The 20435-nt window shown below is 31.1% G+C and overlaps 1 protein-coding gene across 1 annotated transcript; it reads left to right on the forward strand.

Annotated features, from left to right (window-relative positions):
- Positions 1-19213: 19213 nt before the first annotated feature.
- LOC132621401 (uncharacterized) lies at positions 19214-20105 on the forward strand. The gene has a single exon (XM_060335658.1). The coding sequence runs from the start codon at positions 19405-19407 to the stop codon at positions 19768-19770; it is 366 nt and encodes a 121-aa protein (XP_060191641.1). The 5' UTR covers positions 19214-19404; the 3' UTR covers positions 19771-20105.
- Positions 20106-20435: the final 330 nt, after the last annotated feature.

Consider the following 20435-nt stretch of genomic DNA (forward strand, 5'->3'; position numbering starts at 1 on the left):
GCCGCTTTCTCCAAACAACATGAAGTCACCCTATGAATTAATGTTTGGAGAAAAGCCTAGCATCAAACACCTAAGAGTTTTTTACTCTATCTGTTATGTTCATATCCCAGATTCTCAACGAAGCAAGTTGGATGTCAAGGCAAGGAAATGCATCTCTGTTGGATATGACGAAAGGAAAAAGGGTTGGAAGTGCATGGACCCGAAAACTCATCGCTTCATTGTTTCTCGTGATGTCGTATTTGATGAAGTCTCCTCGTATTATGGAGCAGCTTCAGAAGGAGAGGGTTTTAAAATATTGAATCCTGGAGTTCCAAGCTTACCCATCACAGGTGTTTCCTCGGATAGTACAGTTGCAGAGGAGCTAGGAGAAAGGGGGAGCCCGGGAACTCAACAATATGAAGCTCAACAAGAAGATAATTCATGTGATTCACAAAGACCAAGAAGAACTATTGTTAAGCCAGCCCGCTTCAGAGATGAAAATTTTGTTAGTACATATTCTTGCTTCTTTGCAGGACCAATTGACGATGAAGAACCTTCCTCGTTTGAAGAAGCTAAAGGAGTCAAAGAGTGGGAGCTTGCTATGAATGATGAAATGGAGACTTTAATGAAAAATCAAACTTGGAGCCTTGTACCAAATCCCAAAGACGTACAACCCATATCGTGCAAATGGGTTTACAAAATTAAAAGAAGAGCAGATGGCAGCATAAACTGATATAAAGCAAGGCTGGTTGCTCGAGGATTTTCTCAAAAGTATGGTGAAGACTACGAAGAAACCTTCAGTCCAGTGGCTAAGATGATCTCAGTTCGAGTTGTATTAGCCATGGCAGCATCGTACGGTTGGAAATTATGGCAACTTGACGTGAAGAATGCCTTCTTGTACGGGGAACTTGACAAAGATATCTATATGGATCAACCACCCGGGTATGTCTCTAACTTATATCCTGATTATGTCTACAAGCTTAAGAAAGCACTTTATGGACTCAAGCAGGCTCCACGAGCATGGTATGGAAAAATTGCACAATATCTACATTTTTGTGGATATGCTGCATCACATTCAGATCCTAGCTTGTTTGTTAAGAAACACGGAGACTTGCATGTTGTTGTTATGTTATATGTGGATGACATGATAATAACAGGAAACAATGATGATGAAGTTGTGAGGCTTCAAGAGGAGCTTGCCATAAGATTTGATAGCAAGAAGCTGGGAGAGCTACATCATTTTCTTGGCTTAGAGGTGACAAACACGAGTAAAGGAATCTTTGTTACCCAAGAAGGGTATGCCAAGAAGCTTGTTGACAGGTTTGGGATAAAACAAAGCAAAAAGTGCTCTACTCCTCTTGAGACTAGCACGAGGTTAAGGCGTGAAGAAGGCTCATTTCTTGCAGATCCCAAGCCTTTTCGAGCTCTTGTTGGAAGTCTTTTGTATTTGACTATTACAAGGCCAGATATTGTTTTTTCTGTTGGATATGTCAGCAGATTTATGCAATCACCAAGAAAGCCTCATTTGGAAGCTGCAAAGAGGATTCTGAAATACATCAACTCAACATCAAATATGGGCATACTCTTCCAAAAGAAGAATGATTTGGTATTAATTGGATATACTGACGCCGATTTTGGTGGTGATCTGGATGATCAAAAATCTACGTCAGGCTATATTTTTCTTTGTGGTGGAACAAGTGTTTCTTGGTGCAGCAAGAAGCAAGACTCAGTTTCTTTATCAACTACGGAGGCGGAATATAAAGCAGCAGCTCTTACTGCTCAAGAATGTGTATGGCTCCAAAGACTTACTGAAGATTTGCATCTGTCTATATCAAAGCCAACTGCTATTTTCGAAGACAATCAAAGTGCCATCAAGCTTGCAAACAATCCGGTATTCCATGCTAGAACTAAGCACATTGAGGTGGAACATCATTTCATCAGAGAAAAAGTTCTTGATGGAACTATAAATACTTTGGAAGTGCGAAGTCAGGAGAATATTGCTGATATCTTCACCAAGTCACTTCCTAAAGCTTCATTCGAGTTCTTTCGCGACAAGCTTGGTCTAGTTCCAAAAATTCACTTTAAGGGGGAGTGTGAAATTATAAAGTAGATTTTTTGGAACTACAAAAAATCCTAGATATTTAGTAATGATTCTAGAATAGCCTAGTATAGTATCTTGGATAAATATTTTGAAGAGATTTCTAGATAGTCTAGAGTATTGCAAGAAGATAAGGTTTGCTAGATTTTTCTTATAGATGTATCTAAAAGAATGTCTAGAATCATCCTTAGACAAGAATAAATAGGAGTGGACTTGATCATTTGTAACCAAGTAATTCAAGAAAGTCTTTCTTCCATAACCAAGTTCTCTTATCTAAAATTTTCTTTCTCCTTTCCAAAGTTTCCTCTTCTTTAGTTGAATCTTCCAATCTTAGTAACGATCTTGGGCTAGCGGAAGGTTTCTCCGATTTACTTTTCTTCTGCTATATTTCTCTACAGTACACACACATATATGTGTGTGTGTGTGTTCGTGATATATATAATCCAATTTAACTGGTTGAAAGTAATTAATAAGCACAAGTGTTTGAGTAACATTTTTAAATATAAATTAACATTTTATAAATAAGTAATTATGTATCTAATAGAAGTTTAAACCTGTACTAAACCATTGGTATATTTTGTAGAAAAGAGTACTGATAAACAGTTTTCCCATTAAATCATTTAGATGCTCTTAAAGTAGTTTTTTTAACAAAAATATGCAGTATCTTATCATGGAAAAGGATGAATGACAAAATAGAATGTGGAGAAAGTTTGGGCTTTAACGGTATTTAAGATATTACAAAAAATATTAAGAATAAAATATTCTTGATCAATAGCTGAAAAATCGTAAATTGATTGCGGCAATTTATGCTTTTGATGAACTTATAAACACTTTCAATATTTACCAAATACGTGGATATATCAAAAAGTGTCTACTTATAGATTCACCAATACCCTCATATCACACATCAATCAAAATCATAGAAATATAGAATCGTCTTTAAACAATAATGTATAATAGGAAAAATAAAACAAAGAGTAGAAAGTAATAATCAATGGATCAAATCAGAGGAAGGTCCCAATACAGATGGGAATAGAGAAAGAACAGAAGTTATTGTCAGTCACGTTCATAAATATTATTGGTCCTATAATACTAGCATTTTTTTAGAGGCAATAATTTTGATTTTCGGTACCTCTTTTTCCTTTTATTGGTTCAAAGTCACATGTTTCTTTTGCAAATAAAACAAGATCTTTATGTCACGCCCTAGGAAAGAAGGTGTATAGATTCTAAGCTCAATTATGGAGCAAATATTAACAATTATTGGCGGAAGATACGTTTAAATAATGTCAAAAAAAAAAAAAAAAAAAAAAAAGAGAAGATACGTTTAAAGAGTTCATAACAGATGCATTGATGTATCATTTAACTGTTCTTATTTGGAAAGTTTTGTTATTTGCAAATGCTTGTATTGACTTTGAATAGGTTCTCAATAGTAAAGCCTTGGCTAGCTTCTATTTTCCATTGTAGAGGATTGAAGTGACTCAATAGTTTACTTCGAAGACTACTGAAAATAAATACTTACCTCTTTAGCTATTTATAGTTTATAAATGATTTTTAAAATGCATAAAGATGCATTTCAAATTGGCCATTTCTGTCGAAAATGGAGGAAAAAACACTTTTTCCAGCTTTGAGGTAGACATACCCACAGTTGACAAGGTTTATCTTTTGGTAACAAGTCAGAAATGTCACAATAATAAGGAAAACTACATTATTCTTAGACTGGTTTGTGTGACCACTAAGGGCTCGTTTGGTTAGAAAATAAGTTATCCCGGGATTGTTATTCCACCATCAATGTGGATAAAAAAACACTATAATCCCGGAATAACTAATCAACTAATCCCGGGATTAGTTATCCCGAGTTTTTATTCCAACCAAACGTGAGATAAGGCGGTACTAAATTTTTATCCCAGAACTATTTTTGCTTATCCATCATACCAAACGAGCCCTAAGTGTCAACCATCACCCTTTGAAGTTATAGTCTTGGGAGGTCCAAGGTGCATATTAGTGCCTTTGAGATCATCAACATTGGTCTAAAGCAGGCAGTAGAAAGTATCCGTTGTAGAATTATATATCATAATGCTTTTTAACAATTAGGACATAGGTGTCACTAGGAAATTGAGTTGCATATCACTAATAAAGCTGATATCTTTGTATCTTACTATAATAAAGACTTAATTTCATCAATCACTTCATTCCCCTCCTCCTTATTAAGGTTCGATTCTTAAAATCAACTCACTTTCATTTATTTTACTGAACCTAAAACAAGTTTTTTTTGAAAAATAGGTAAAATATTTTAAATTTTGATTCTCTAATATTGTACACGATCACCATTGACTCATTGACAAATGGTATCTCCCTGGATTTGGGCCTTGGATTCCCAGAGAGGAAAATGAGTTTGCTATACAAGTCATGAAGCCCTTCCACAGCAAATGTGCTAATTAATATTAACCGGTATTATAAATTTATTTAGGGTCTGTTTGGAAAGCCACCTGGTAATTGGAATTGATGTAACTACTAGGGTAGTAATTACACAGTCTAGCAATTACACAATATTGTAATTACAACGACCTGTTTGTTTGTCATAACATAATTACGGTGAAATTACAAGCATACTGTTTGGTTGCACAAGTGTAATTACACGGTTAGTTTAATTTAAAAATAAAATTTAATTATCAAAAATTACAAACTAATATTTAAAAAATATGTGCATTTATAAATGATATTCAATTAGGTATTTAACAACACGTTATTTCTTGAAAATATATTAATTAATAATCATATATTTGAAACTAATATAGTAAAAAGTAATTGATAGATATTTTTCAAATTACAAGTATTTTAATTTTAATTAATTAAAGAATTAAAAGTAAAGAAATTAAATGCAGACTTTTTTGTGAGAACATCATGGATTGGATGTTTGATAAAAACATTAATATCTATAAATATAATGCCATAACATTATTCAAATATTTGGAAAAAAAAATCTATCAACTGTAAGAAAAATAAACAACATGCAATATAAAATAACAAGTCAATAGTACTACATCAAATAAATTAAAATAGAAAATATAACTAACTTCAAAATCCAAAAAGAAAGTTTAACATAATACACTTATGTCAAATTTTAACATTACATAAGTAAGTTCCAACGTAACTGAAGTAAATATTATTCCAAAAAAAGGAAAATATAAGTCTATAACCTCATTCACAACAAAATTCTACTTTAATAACATCACTTATTATGTGCTAGTTTGTTAATGACTCATTCTTTCTAATATTAAGAGATGTAGTTTCAAAAATTAAAATACTTAAAACACAGTTATCCTAAATGAATAAAAAAAAATATACGAGCAATTACATGGAATCACGTGAAGTAAAGGTTGGAAATGAGAAGAAAGAAAATGAAAGATAAATAATATAAAAAGAAAAATATATTTTAAAAATAAAAATAATTAAAAAGTAAAAATAAAAAAGAAATAAAAATAAATTCAAAAAGAAAAGAAATTAAAATAAAACAAAAAATTAACTATGTAATTACAGAGCGTAATTACACCCAATTCTCAACTCCCCCTTGGAAATTGGAGAGTGTAATTACACCCTCTCAATTACACCAAATTCTCACCTAACCAAGTAATTATTTGGTCAAACTGTGTAATTACACCCAATATCAATTATCTGGGTGGCTTTCCAAACAGTCCCTTAATGTTTAATTGCTTTAACACAAAAATAGAGTTTAGACAAAAATATTCCAAGTCAAAATACTAAAAAGCTTCATGAAATTCTACTTGAAGTTTGAACTTTTATCAATTCAAACTCCTGAAATTGATAGGAGTTTGAAAATACGGTTTAAACACCAAGACATAGTCTTGCAGTTTCACTTTAAGGAAGTTGAAACTCCAGGAAAGTGCTCTAGAGTTCGAAGAGCTGCCATGAGTGAAACTATCCTTTTTCACTACTCCTTATTTCATGAGGTACCATGAGTGAAATAATCATTTACTAATTTTAATTAGCACATGATAGCTATTTTAAAAATTATATATATTTGATCACTAGGTACCATGTGTAAAATAGGTATATCTCATGGTATCTATTTCGAATGTCAAAAAGTGTTGGAGTTTGAATTGCCACAATTCTAAACTCAAGGAATTTTTGCTGGGGTTTGAACTTTATCTATCAAAGCTTTGAACTCTTGCACAAGGTGCTTAAATTGTTGTTTAATTAGAAGTATTTTTATTCAAATATTATTTCCGTCTTAAAATAACTTTTTCAGTTATATTTTAAACGTTGGCTAAACATTAATAAATAATTTAAAAACTGGGCAACCAGACTAAGGCCTCATTTGTTTTTATTAAGATTAAGACGTACGAATCTGAATGCACATATGAATGATTAAGATCTTATCTTTAGGTTTGAACACTGAATGATTAAAACTGTTTGTTTTTCAATATCTGAATGTTCATAATGTATTTATTTAAATATAATAAATATACAATTCAAATTAAAAAGTAACTAAATAGTAGAAAATAAATACAATTTAATAAAATAAAATATTATATTGATAAAAAAATGAAACATTTATGTTCACTAGTAATGGTGGAGATGTTTTGTTGTCGAGGTGGGTGGTGAGTGGGGGTGGAGGGGTGAGTGGGTGGTGGGTGGTTGGGGTGAGGGGTGGGAGGTAGTGGGGGTGGGGTTAGTGGTGGGAGGTGGGGGTAGTGGGTGGTGTGGGGTAGGGGTTGGTTGTGGGGAGTGGGGGTGGGTGGGATTGGGGTTGGTGGTGGGGAGTGAAAGGTGGGTGGGTGGTGGAGTGGGGTTGAGGTGGATGGGTGGGGTTGGAGTGGAGAGTGGGTGGGGTTGAGGTGGAGGGTTGGGGTTGGAGCTGATGATAAAAAAGTTTCATACAAAAATACCTCTTGATGATATTAAGACTTGGTTCAAGATCTTAATGATTAAGACCTATTCAGACTCAATAAGTGCTTAGATCTTAATGCAAACAAATGCACTTAATTGCTTAACGTCTGAACTATTCAGATTCAAACCTCCAATAAATGCAAACAAATGAGGCCTAAATGTTATGATCTTGTTAGGGTTGTCTACCACGAGATCTAATATAATCATAATGGGCTACGTAGCTGGAGTTCTGAAATAGAGAATTGAGCCCAATTTCATGCCCGAGTTCTTCACTTTCAAATGGTTAAAATTTCACAGCATGTCCTATTTGAACACTGCAGCTATGTAATTTGTACTTAATTATTCTAGTTATTTAATTTATATTCAATTTTGACAATTTTCGGACAAAACATACCGCTTTCTCCTCCTATGAAAAGTGAGTTTAAATAAAATGAGTGTCGTTCAAAAAGCTTAAAAACATAGGCAAATTACTATTGTTGCATAATGAGTTTGTTAGATTTGTTGTTGTTTTGAGAATTTGATGATTGTGGTATGTTCTTTATGATATTTATAAATTATGTTTTAAATTTGAGCTCATTTGATGTAGATTTAGGTGTTGAACCGTGTTTGGCATTATTGAAATTGAAAGAACAAATTGTTGTTTCTAGGCAAAAATTTGTTCAATTGAACATCATGCATATATGATTGAACTTTAGCTTATGTGGCTGAGGGACATGCAAAATTGTGCAAACTTTAACCATATGTTGCTGAAGTGCATATAAAAATGCCTAAACTTCAACTATATGTACCTGAAGTAGTCATGTATATGACTTACCAATTTCATATGCAAACTTTTAGAACTTTAATCCTATATATATATATGTGAAATTGTTTCAGAATCTCTTTCAATCCAGGGAAAATTTTGTAGATGTACGAAATGGGCCTGATACCTAAATTAGCGGTAAAATTTAGTTCTCAAAGACTAGTAACACGGTAAAACAAATGACATAAATCACGGGAGAAATGTATATCCTGTGATTCATTGCCAAAATATATACGGGCATACTCCCCTTGATTTCCCTATTTATTCCACAGACTAAATCTGCCATTAACTTCCTTCAAAGGTCTAAAATCTGCCGCTGATGATGTTTTGAAGCCTCGAAGCTGAAATTCAGGTTTAAGAGGTCAAAATCATTTTTGATTTGGTGTTGTTCCAAAAGCTTGAGAATATCTTGAGGAGCTTATATTTCAAGTTTGGGACGATTTGGCTGCATTTGGTGAGGTTTGGATCTATTTTCATATTAAACTTGGAAGTTGAATATGAACAGTCTCATTTATGTCGCTTGTATATTAAGTGTATGTTATATTTATGGAAATATATACATAGGACATATACAATAGACACGTGACATACACAATGTATATCACTTGTATGTTAATGTATGTCACACACACACCACTTATAATGTATATCACTTGTATGTTAATGTATGTCACACACATACCACTTATATATCATTTGTATGTCACTTATATATCACTTCTATGTTAATATATGTCACTTACATGTCGTATGTTGTCACTTGTTGGCCATGTATGTAATATTAATAAAATTGACATACATATGACGTACACACGATATACAAGAATATACATGTGATATATGCATGACATACATGCATTCCACCACTAGATCACGACCACAAACCACATTAATCACCACTAGGAGGGTTATAATATAAGCACCATTTCCATACCCAAAAAAAAAAAAAAAGGAAGCGATTTCATAATTTTGAGTTATTTTGCTGAGCTCGTAATATGATTTGGTATTTGAAATTATAACTCAAAATTGTTTCATGACATTACTTTGAAGCTGCTGATGGAAAGATTCAAAGTAAAGAATTTTGAAACTCATTTCATATTCGATTTTTGGATCTCAAAATGTAAGAAATTAAGATTGTTTTGTTGTTGATTTGGATTTTATTTCCTGAATAAAAATTATTTTTCCTATTGTTTAATTTGTGGCTAAAAGGTAAAAAAAGAAAAAAAAAAAAAAAACTTAATGATGCACTTGGTTGTGGCTAAAAGGTGAAGAAATAGAGAAGGAGGAAGAACGAGAGGGGAGAGAACAAGCAGCGGGAGAGGAGTAGCCTAAAGTTAAAATATATTAAAAGAATCTTAACCATCTTTAATAAAATTAGTTAATTCAGAAAATTTAGTTAGAATTAGAAAGTGAAATTGTTATAAACATAAAAAAGACTATACGTAGAGGAGGAAAAATTAGAATTGGTAATAAGGTAAATATATTATTTAATTCAATAAGGGAAGATTTGTCGTTATTTAATCACTCAACCGTACAATCTCCATCTAGTTAAAAAAACTATTAAATTTAAATTTTTAATTAATAATTACATAAATGATATATTATAATAATATACTTACTTCGTATTTTTGGAGCCTTTAATATTTGAGGGCCTAAAGCAAGAGGTTTACTTGCCTTGGCCTAGAGCCGCCCCTGCTGAATGGTGACAAGTTAACTACTAGAACTAGAATGTGTGCATGGACAAACTTGAGGACCAAGTAATATTTTGAACCTTAGTAATGTGGCATATGAATAAAAATCAGGTTAATTGACGAGAAAATTCATAACGCACATAGCAATGTTAGACGTAGTTGTCATGCTTTTATTATAATACCCACATTGGTTGTGGATGAATGATTTGGTCTCTTTATAAAGTATTGGGCAATCATCACTTTATGATCAACTAGTTTTCTGGGTTGAGTTAGGGTTAAAATTCAATTCTAATTCTTAGTTTTGTCAAGAATGGATCGGATCGTGGACCTAACTCAACCCCAAAAGCTAGCTTGTATGGGGAGAATTGCTCAAGTTGCCCGCTATTGGGAAACAATAACTGGGACGGGTCCTGCTCTAATACCATATCAAGAATGGATCCTGGGTCTAACTCAACCCAATCATCCCACCGATGTGGGATATTTTAACAAGTGTATATGATGTTGGACTCATATTAAGTTATCCACGTTCTAGATAACAGGTATAGGTATGCGTAGGAAGGGGAGGGGTGTCAGAATTTCCACATCCATAGTGAATGGGTGATTTAATCAATTTTTATGATCATGAGTTTTCTCACCTCATGAACTAGCTTCAGAAATTGAGTTCTTTTATCATAATTTTTTACGCGGACAAATAAATATCTTCAGTTAATGGTGATAAGGAATTGCCAAAAAAAACATATATTTATGGACAAAATTGAGAAGAAATTGGTAAGGAGCTTATTCAATATTATTTGTATAGAGATCACTAGGGGCGGAGCCTACCCTTCGGGGTGAGTTCGGCCGAACCCAGTAGCTTTTGTCCGAACCATATATTTGTATTAAAAATTTTGTCAAATATGTACAAATTATTAATTAAGAACCCAGTAACTTCAAAGAATTAGAACCCCGAACCCACAAGTTTCGAATCCTAGCTCCGTCTCTGGTTCAAATCACTAATATCTTATAGGTAACATGTAGGACGGAGCTTGAAGCCAAAGTACGGATTAGGTCGAATTTAAAAGCTTTAATTCAAATTTTGTATTTATATTAAGAAATACACTAAATTTGTACAAAAATGAATTTAGAATCCAATTACTAATGCATGATGTTGCTATTCTAAAATTAAAATTCATAAATTTCAAATTGTGATTCCGCCCCAACACATGCATCCAAAACCATTCTCATCTTTTGTCCTTTGCATGCATATGGGAGATGTGACGTTTCATCTGTCGATGAGGACTAGATGACAAATACGCTACTAATGCTTATAACATTTCAAGTTTCAACACTATTGAGATCAAAAGAAGTAGGTGCAACTTTCAAATTAATTCCCTGGGTCCGCTACTCTCTTCTTCAATTTCTATTCTTCTTGTTAACATCCCAACCTCACTCAGAAGGGGAAAAATTGTAGCTAAATTCAGATGCCAATTCACAATTCCTTTGTAGTTAAATAACGAGCACCACGATGTTATATTCACCGAGGTTGGTTCTTTCACATTTTCATGTTTCATGCACATGTGGAAACATATGCGGATTCATAATCCAAATTTAACATGGGTTCAATATATAAGAATTTTACTATTGAACCATTGCACAGGGGCGAATCAATGTGAAAGGGTGGTAGGGTGCTGTGGCACCATGGCACCATACGTCTCGAATGAAACTCTGTATATATATGTATATATATATAAAAAAATGTATAAATATTGACGGGTACCTAGAGTAACAATAGAATGCAAGGTGCCAACGGTTAAAGATTCAGGTTTTACTCCATGAGATGCGAGTTCGAATCCAGTTGTGATCATTTTATAAAACTATTTTAGCATGCGGACATCCCTTTTTTGGCAAAATTATTGTTAAAAAAGTTGTGGTTAGGTAAAATAGAACCCTGGACCTTTTCTTATCAAGATTTGTACAAAATAGTTGACCGATTCACATTCACCAAAAAGAAGAATGAAAAAAGCAAATTAATTTATTAGATGACGTTCTTCTACTAGTCAAAATTTAACGAAGACCTTTCTGAGTCCGGAGCCAAAATGACTTATTTTTGCAGCCATTAGACTAAAATAGAGTGTATTTTTTTTTTTATACCATAATGGGCATTTCGTTGATTATTCAACGAAATGCCCAGCATTTACTGTTCATAGCCGCACCAATTTTTTTTTTTTTTTTGCAGTTCGTGAATTGCTTAACGAAATAGCAGTTTTTTTTTTTTTTTTTTTTTTTTTTTTTTTGCATTTCGTGACACAATCAACGAAATAGATGTTTTTTTTTTTTTAAATTTCGTGAATAAAAACAAAAACTGATTTGTTTTGTTTTGTTTTTTTTTCGCATTTCGTGACACAATCAACGAAATAGGTGTTTTTTTTTGTTTTTTTTTTGTATTTCGTGAATAAAAAAGAAATAGGAAATTATAATTTTTTTTTGGGGTGGTGAAGTTATATATATATATGAATGAAATAAAAAAAAATATATATAATTTCCTATTTATATATAAAAACATATATATAATTTCCTATTTATATATATAAAAAATATATATATATGAATGAAATAAAAAATTATATATATATATATATTATATATAAATAGGAAATTATATATATTTTTTTATATATAAATAGGAAATTATATATTTTTTTTATTTCATTCATATATATATATAACTTCACCACCCAAAAAAAAAATTATAATTTCCTATTTCTTTTTTTTATTCACGAAATACAAAAAAAAAAAAAACACCTGTTTCGTTGATTGTGTCAAGAAATGCGAAAAAAAACAAAACAAAACAAATCAGTTTTCGTTTTTATTCACAAAATTAAAAAAAAAGAAAACATCTATTTCGTTGATTTTGTCACGAAATGCAAAAAAAAAAAAAAATTGCTATTTGCAGTTCGTTAAGCAGTTCACGAACTGCAAATAACAGTTTTTTTTTTTTTTTGCATTCCGTGACACAATCAACGAAATAGATGATTTTTTTTAATTTCGTGAATAAAAACGAAAACTGATTTGTTTTGTTTTGTTTTTTTTCGCATTTCGTGACACAATCAACGAAATAGGTGTTTTTTTTTTTTTTTTTGTATTTCGTGAATAAAAAAAGAAATAGGAAATTATAATTTTTTTTTGGGGTGGTGAAGTTATATATATATATGAATGAAATAAAAAAAAATATATAATTTCCTATTCATATATATATATATATATATATATATATATATATATATATATATTTTATATATAAATAGGAAATTATATATTTTTTTTTATATATAAATAGGAAATTATATATATATTGTTTTGTATTTCATTCATATATATATATAACTTCACCACCCAAAAAAAAAATTATAATTTCCTATTTATTTTTTTATTCACGAAATACAAAAAAAAAAAAAAAACACCTATTTCGTTGATTGTGTCACGAAATGCGAAAAAAAACAAAACAAAACAAATCAGTTTTCGTTTTTATTCACGAAATTAAAAAACAAATCGTTTTTATTCACGAAATACTAAAAAACAAAAAAAAAAAAAAACTGTTATTTGCAGTTCGTTAAGCAGTTCACGAACTGCAAATAGTAGTTTTTTTTTTTTTTTAGTATTTCGTGAATAAAAACGATTTTTTTTTAATTTCATTCATATACCAATAAAATAAGATGAATATATATATATATATATATATATATATATATATATATATTCGTTTATATACCAATGAAATAGGAAAATATTTCATTCATATATATATTTCATTCATATATATATATATATATGAATGAAAAAAATATATATATAATAAAAATATATTAATAAAAATATATATTTTTATTTCATTCATATATATATATATATATATATTTTTTATTATTATTATTATTATTATTATTATTTCGTTCATATGCCAATGAAATAAGATGAATATATATATGTTTGTTTTCGTTTATATACCAACGAAATAGGAAAATATTTCATACATATATATTTCATTCATACATATATATTTCATATATATATATATATATATATATATATATATATATATATAAATAGGAAATATTATATATATATATATATATATATATTTTTTTTTTTTTTATTTCATTCATATATATATATATATATATATTTTTTTTTTATTATTATTATTATTATTATTATTATTTCGTTCATATGCCAATGAAATAAGATGAATATATATATGTTTGTTTTCGTTTATATACCAACGAAATAGGAAAATATTTCATACATATATATTTCATTCATACATATATATTTCATATATATATATATATATATATATATATATATATATATATAAATAGGAAATATTATATATATATATATATATATTTTTTTTTTTATTTCATTCATATATATATATTTTTTTTATATATATAAATAGGAAATTATATATTTTTTTTTATATATAAATAGGAAATTATATATATATATATATATTTTTTTTTTATTTCATTCATATATATATATAACTTCACCACCCCAAAAAAAAATATAATTTCCTATTTCTTTTTTTATTCACGAAATACAAAAAAAAAAAAAACACCTATTTCGTTGATTGTGTCACGAAATGTGAAAAAAAAAAACAAAACAAAACAAATCAGTTTTCGTTTTTATTCACGAAATTAAAAAAAAAAATCGTTTTTATTCACGAAATACTAAAAAAAAAAAAAAAAAACTGCTATTTCGTTAAGCAGTTCACGAACTGCAAAAAAAAAAAAAAAAAAAATTGTTGCGGCTATGAACAGTAAATGCTGGGCATTTCGTTGAATAATCAACGAAATGCCCATTATGGTATAAAAAAAAAAAGACACCCTATTTTGATCTAATGACTGCAAAAATAAGCCATTTTGGCTCCGGACTCAGACCTTTCTCATCCTTTTTATCTTAGTAATCACTTTCTTCTAACTAAAAGCTACGGTACACCAACGAGACAAGACTTTTTATTGTTTAAAAATTTGTTGATTAGCATCAATTATAGTTTTCCTACCTCTGTGAATGTTGACACCACTTTCCCAAAATGCTCAATATGTTATTGTTTAAAACAACGTGGTATCCGAAGCTTCCAAATTCTGAATCTGTCTATGTATTCAATCACATATGAGTTCAATAAAGAAGCAAATCAAAATGTATAACAAAAAACAAATAATGCAAAATGTACGTAATCTAATAAGTGGGCCCAGATGGAATTTGATCTTTAGAAAAAGAATGAGGATGAAATGGAAATATATGAGGAAAAAGGCAAATAACAACAACACGTGTAGTAGCAACACATCATCAAAGAAATAAAATTCTTATTATACTCATGTGAAGACTATAAAAGGTGACATCCCAGATGGAATTTGATCTTTAGAAAAAGAATGAGGATGAAATGGAAATATATGAGGAAAAAGGCAAATGACAACAACACGTGTAGTAGCAACACATCATCAAAGAAATAAAATTCTTATTATACTCATGTGAAGACTATAAAAGGTGACATCCTCCCTTATGTATATTAGTAAACATCGATGGTATAACATATGGAGGTCAAGTAATCGCCAATTGTGACTCATTAATCTAGAAACCTGTTCGGGGTCGCTATCCAAACCATTTGCGAGTAACTACTGTTTGGGTCAATCTCGATGTCAACATTATCGAGCTACAAAAACAAGATATAGAAAAAAGTAAATTAATAAGCGCGTAGTAGGTGCATGTTAATTACCGAACCAAAAGGTCCCATCTACTCATTTCCTCTTTACCAAATACAGAAGAGAAGGGTAAGGGTGTCAAGTGGGCCGGGCCGGATCCGGGCGGCCCAGCCCAACCCCACTAAGAGGTGTAAGGGGCTTGGTTAGATGGGTTTTATTAGGGGGTTAGGCCGGACAAGATGGACAGCCCACCAGCAGCCCGGGTGATGGCCCACCGGGGCACCGGCCCCGCCCGACCCACTTCAAATAAAAAAAAAAAAGATAAGTACTACATTTATTACTAATAATAAGTATTTTAAAAACATTGTATCCCAATAAAATAGCTGTAGCTATAATTGTGGGATTCTTAAAATTTTGGAAGCAAATATATGAAATATTTATTAATTATTCAAACCATAATTAGAATCTTACTTTAGTTAATTAAAATTTAACCATTAATTTTAACTCATGTAATGTGTCTCTTATTCAAGTAAGAACTTGGGGAAAATGGAGACAATGAAAATGGAGGAGTCGCATCCGTTAATATTTAATTGTTACTAAATGAAAACTAATTAGCTCTCCTTTTTTTTAAAAAAAATTAGTGGTCACTGGTCAGCTGAGCCCCACAGAATTAATAAAGTGGGCAGTGACCTTTTCCAACGTTTGAAAACTAGTTAGCTCTTCCTTTATTTTATTTTTTTCAAACTAGTTAGCTCTTCCTTTGTTTTTTTTTTCAATTAATAATGGCCAGGTGGGCCCCACAGAATTAACAAAGTGGCCACTAGTGACCTGTGACCGTTGCCAACGGAAAGATTGGCAATTCAACCGTTGGCCCATAAAAGGACCCCTCAACCCCTTAAAATTATTTTTGACCTTTAAGTTTAAAAAATTACAGTTTAACCCATTTTTCACCTATAAATACCTCATACATTTCATCATTTTTTACTACAATCCTCTCATTTTATCTCACTTTCCCTCTTAATTTTCAGCAATTTCTATAATTTTAGTATTCTACTTTAATTGTTTTTGCAAACTTGCAATTAACAAGATCAAGTGGAATGCTTCAAGTATTCAATTCATCAATTTACGATCACGTTGTTATTTCGTTATCTCCGAGAAACGTACGGTATAGAAGATGAGAATGAAGTTGAGATACAAGTAGACGATGATGATAATGACAATAATACACCCACTAGTCCCGCTAATGATATTGCTCAGTCTCGAACTGAGGCTCAGGGTCGTCCTCCACTGCCTGAAGGAGCCCGGAAAAAAACTAGCGCTCGAAATTGTGAGATAATATGGAGAAGAATGAATGGTATTTATAGATTGAAAATACGGCCAAAGTATAATTTAAGGAACTTGATGGTTAAAATAAAGTTGACAACAACTAGATTTTAAAGTATCAAATTTAATAAATTTTAATATTAGATTTTTTTTTTTTAAATAATTAAAATCCGGCTCGGCCCACTAACTAAAACCCGGCCCGGCCCACTAACGGGCCCGATTAGCCCGAGGTGTAGCCCCTATCCGAGGTGGGCTGGGCCGGACACCCTTTCCCTCTCCAAGCCCGGCCCTCAGCCCGGCCCCTTAACCTACGGCCTGGCCCGACCCCGACCCCTTGACTTACGGCCCGACCCGACCCTGATCCGGCCCCTTGTGGCCCACATTAAAATGGCCCGGCCCGACCCACTTGACACCCATAGAGAAGGGTAGTAATAAACACCTAATAAAAAAGCACAAATAACAAAAGCTAAAGATAGTAGAGTAGTAAACGAGAAAATGCTAAAAATGAGTAGGTTGAAAATAGCCCCTAGAGTATCACTTGAGTAGTTTTATTATTTTAAGTTTGTCAAAAGTGAGCACTTTTGATATCCATCAGATATTTACCAACCTTTGATTGCTAAATTTAACCTGAATTGTGAAAACTAAATATAACCAGATATCACAGGATCCACAACATAAAAGATACACCTATTTTGAAAAAAAAAAAAATTACACCTCAAAAGATTGCACCAAATTCTTGAAATAGACCGAAAATTACATAAACTCCCAAAACTGACTTCTAAATGTGAGTTTCCGTTAAATATTTTCTGTTTTCACAGTTTTGATTGTATTTAATTATCAGTTTGATAATTATCTGATGAAGACTAAAAGTGCTCACTTACACCAAGCTTAAAGGACCGAAATTGTTCACGAGATACCACTACAAGAAAGAAGACATTTGACAACAATTTTTTTTGTTGTCATAGATCGGTTATTGTTGCAAAAAGTACTTTTGGCAACAACATTTTTTTTTGTTGTTGCATAAACTTTTCCCAATAACTGTTATTGCAACGACGTAAAACAACTTTTTTTCTTAGTTGCCAAAAGTACTTTTTGCAACAATAGTCAATACTATATGGCAACAAAATTAAATTTTTAATAACAAAATTTTTTTTTTTTTAAAAGATTCATCATATATGCCAACAATAAAACTAAGCTGTTGTCAAATATTAATTTTTGCCAATTATATTATTTTTTATTATCAAAAAAACTGCTGTAATTCTATACTTTGTTGTAGTGTACTTGAGAAGGGATCATTTTAGTCATTTTCTCGGCAGTAAACACCTCACAAAACCAAAAGCTCAACGTAACAAAAGCAAAAACTCAAATTCACTCATACCATACGCTTCCTATCATTCAAGAAGTTAACACTTAACACCATGACAGAAGAACAACGACATCGTGGACCCCCCACACGGCATCCTGTTAGCCGTGGTTTCTAGGTTGTAGCTAACAGGATTGGGCTCCTCTCCATTTTTTTTCTTTTTATTTTTCTCAAGTTCTACTTTAGATTAGGGACACATGATATGAGTTAGAATTAATGATCAAAATTTAATTGACTAAAATAAGGTTCTAATCATGGTTTACATAATTAATAACTTATTCATCAATATATTAAAATATTTTCTCTCTCTTCCTATTTTAATTTTCCTTCAAAGGAAAATATTTTTACTATTTTACCCCGATTATTTCTCCCACTTATTTTTGTTTTCCTACGCAGAAATAGACCCCATTTTTCAATTGGTGATATTTTTCATTTTTCTCAATTGTGATGCTTACTAATTCACATAATATAAACCCCATTATTCAATTGGTAATGGTATATTTCTGAAAGAGGGTATACAAATTCCTTTCATTTTTCTTTATCCACCTAGCAAGGTTGAAAAACCCTCTTTCAAAATCTGAAAGATATATGCAGCCATGATTTTCGAGTGTTGCAATAAAATTTACACCAAAAGAGGGAGAAAAGAATGAGTAAACTGATACAGAGCAAAAATATTTTATCGTGTAGGAAAATTAAAATAGGAAGAGAGAATATTTTAATATATTTATGGATAAGTTGTTAACTATGTAAACCATGTTTAGGGCCTTATTTAAATCAATTAAATCTTAGCCATTAATTCTAACTCATGCCATGTGTTCCTAATCTAAGGTAGAACTTGGGAAAAATGGAGAGGAGCCTAATCCGTAGTAGCAGTAATGTTATTCCTAATTATTTTGAGTAGTAAGCTATAAGGTGTTAAATATCGTTTCTCTTGTATGGTTTAAATTTTGCTTGTATGATCTAAATTTTTGTCTTTTGCTAATTTTGTTTTACACTACTCTAAAATGGTGAAATGAATTTCTATTCTTGTCGTGCTTTATGTTCCCTTGATTGATCACCCTTTAAATGGTAAAAATCTTTAAAGAGTTTTTATTAAAATTCTATAGAAGTATGCATTATAACGTGTTAATTCTAATTTCTACTTGTGACTCTTACATGACGTTTTTTAAAATATTTATTGCAAATTAACTAAACTGTACCAATACTGATGAAAAACCTAAATAATAAGACGATTCTGAAAAATTTAATTTTAATAAAATAAAATAATTTAAACACTAATATGATATAAATTTTATAAAATAATGAGCCAAACCGTACTATTAGCACCTCTAGCTAGGTGCATGTTAATTAATTACAGGACCAAAAGGTCCCATCCCATCTACTACTCATTTCCTCTTTACCAAAAAAGAAGAGAAGGGTGAAACACAACCTAAAAAGCTGAAGTAACAAAAGCTAAAGATAGTAGGATAAACACCATCACACACCAAACCAAAAGCTCAACACAACAAAAGCAAACACCAAAAACACTGCTCACTCTGATTCAAGAAGTTAGCAACATGATAGATCAAGAACAACAACGCCATGGACCCCCACATGGCATCCTATTAGCAGTAGTTGTAATAGCAGTAATGTTAGTCCCAACACTTCTTGGTGAAAATGGTGAAGCCATTACTGACTTCATTTCAGAGCTTCTTACACCAGTTGGTCTTCTCTTACTCCCCATTATCCTACTCCTCACTATTCAGTTCCTTTCCTCAGATACTGGCTCATTCATTAACAGTATCTTCTCTACTGGTGAACCTAACTCTATTCACCGTGTAAGTGGGTCACCTGTTGGTGTTGCCCTTTTTCTTGCACTCACATTGTTCCTTTTATACAACCGTGTTAGCATCTTTGGTGGTGATGATGATTCTGGTGACTGAAGTTTGGTTAGATCGTTGTTATTATTATTATTATTATTATTATTATTATTATTATTGTGGTTGTCCTTTTTTTTTCCTTTTCTTTCTTTTTTGTTTTGTTTTATTTGGAGCGTATAGGTAAATAGTGAAGGGGTACTATAGTATTGTATGGACGTAGAAAATATTGTCCAGCAATATATCCATGGCATGTATGGAGAAGATCTAGCATTTTCAAAGCTACACTCAGCCAAATCGGATATGATTCAAGTCTGAACTAGCTATAGTCAAGTGCAAGAATCTCTGTATTTATTTTATTTTATTAAAAGATGTTTTATTCCAATATTTTCACTTTCTTATTTTATGTGACACCTTTATTTTAGTCGGTCACAAAAGAACTACTAATATTCTCTCCGTTTCTTACGAAGTGATGCTTTTAGCGTATGCACGTCTTTAAGAAATTGCTTACTATTAAAAAATTATAAATGTTTTTACTAATTTATTTCTAATTAATGCTTAAAAAAATTACTTAATGATTCTTGATTCTAAATAAGGATAAGTTTGGAAGAATAAGATCAATTTTTCTTAAAATTCTAAAACACCACTTATTTTGAAATAAAATAATAAACTAAAACACCACTTATTATCGAATGGAGAGAGTACATTTCAATATCTGAATCAATTTAAGT

Source organism: Lycium barbarum, chromosome 2, assembly GCF_019175385.1.
Source record: "Lycium barbarum isolate Lr01 chromosome 2, ASM1917538v2, whole genome shotgun sequence".
Classification (NCBI taxonomy): domain Eukaryota; kingdom Viridiplantae; phylum Streptophyta; class Magnoliopsida; order Solanales; family Solanaceae; genus Lycium; species Lycium barbarum.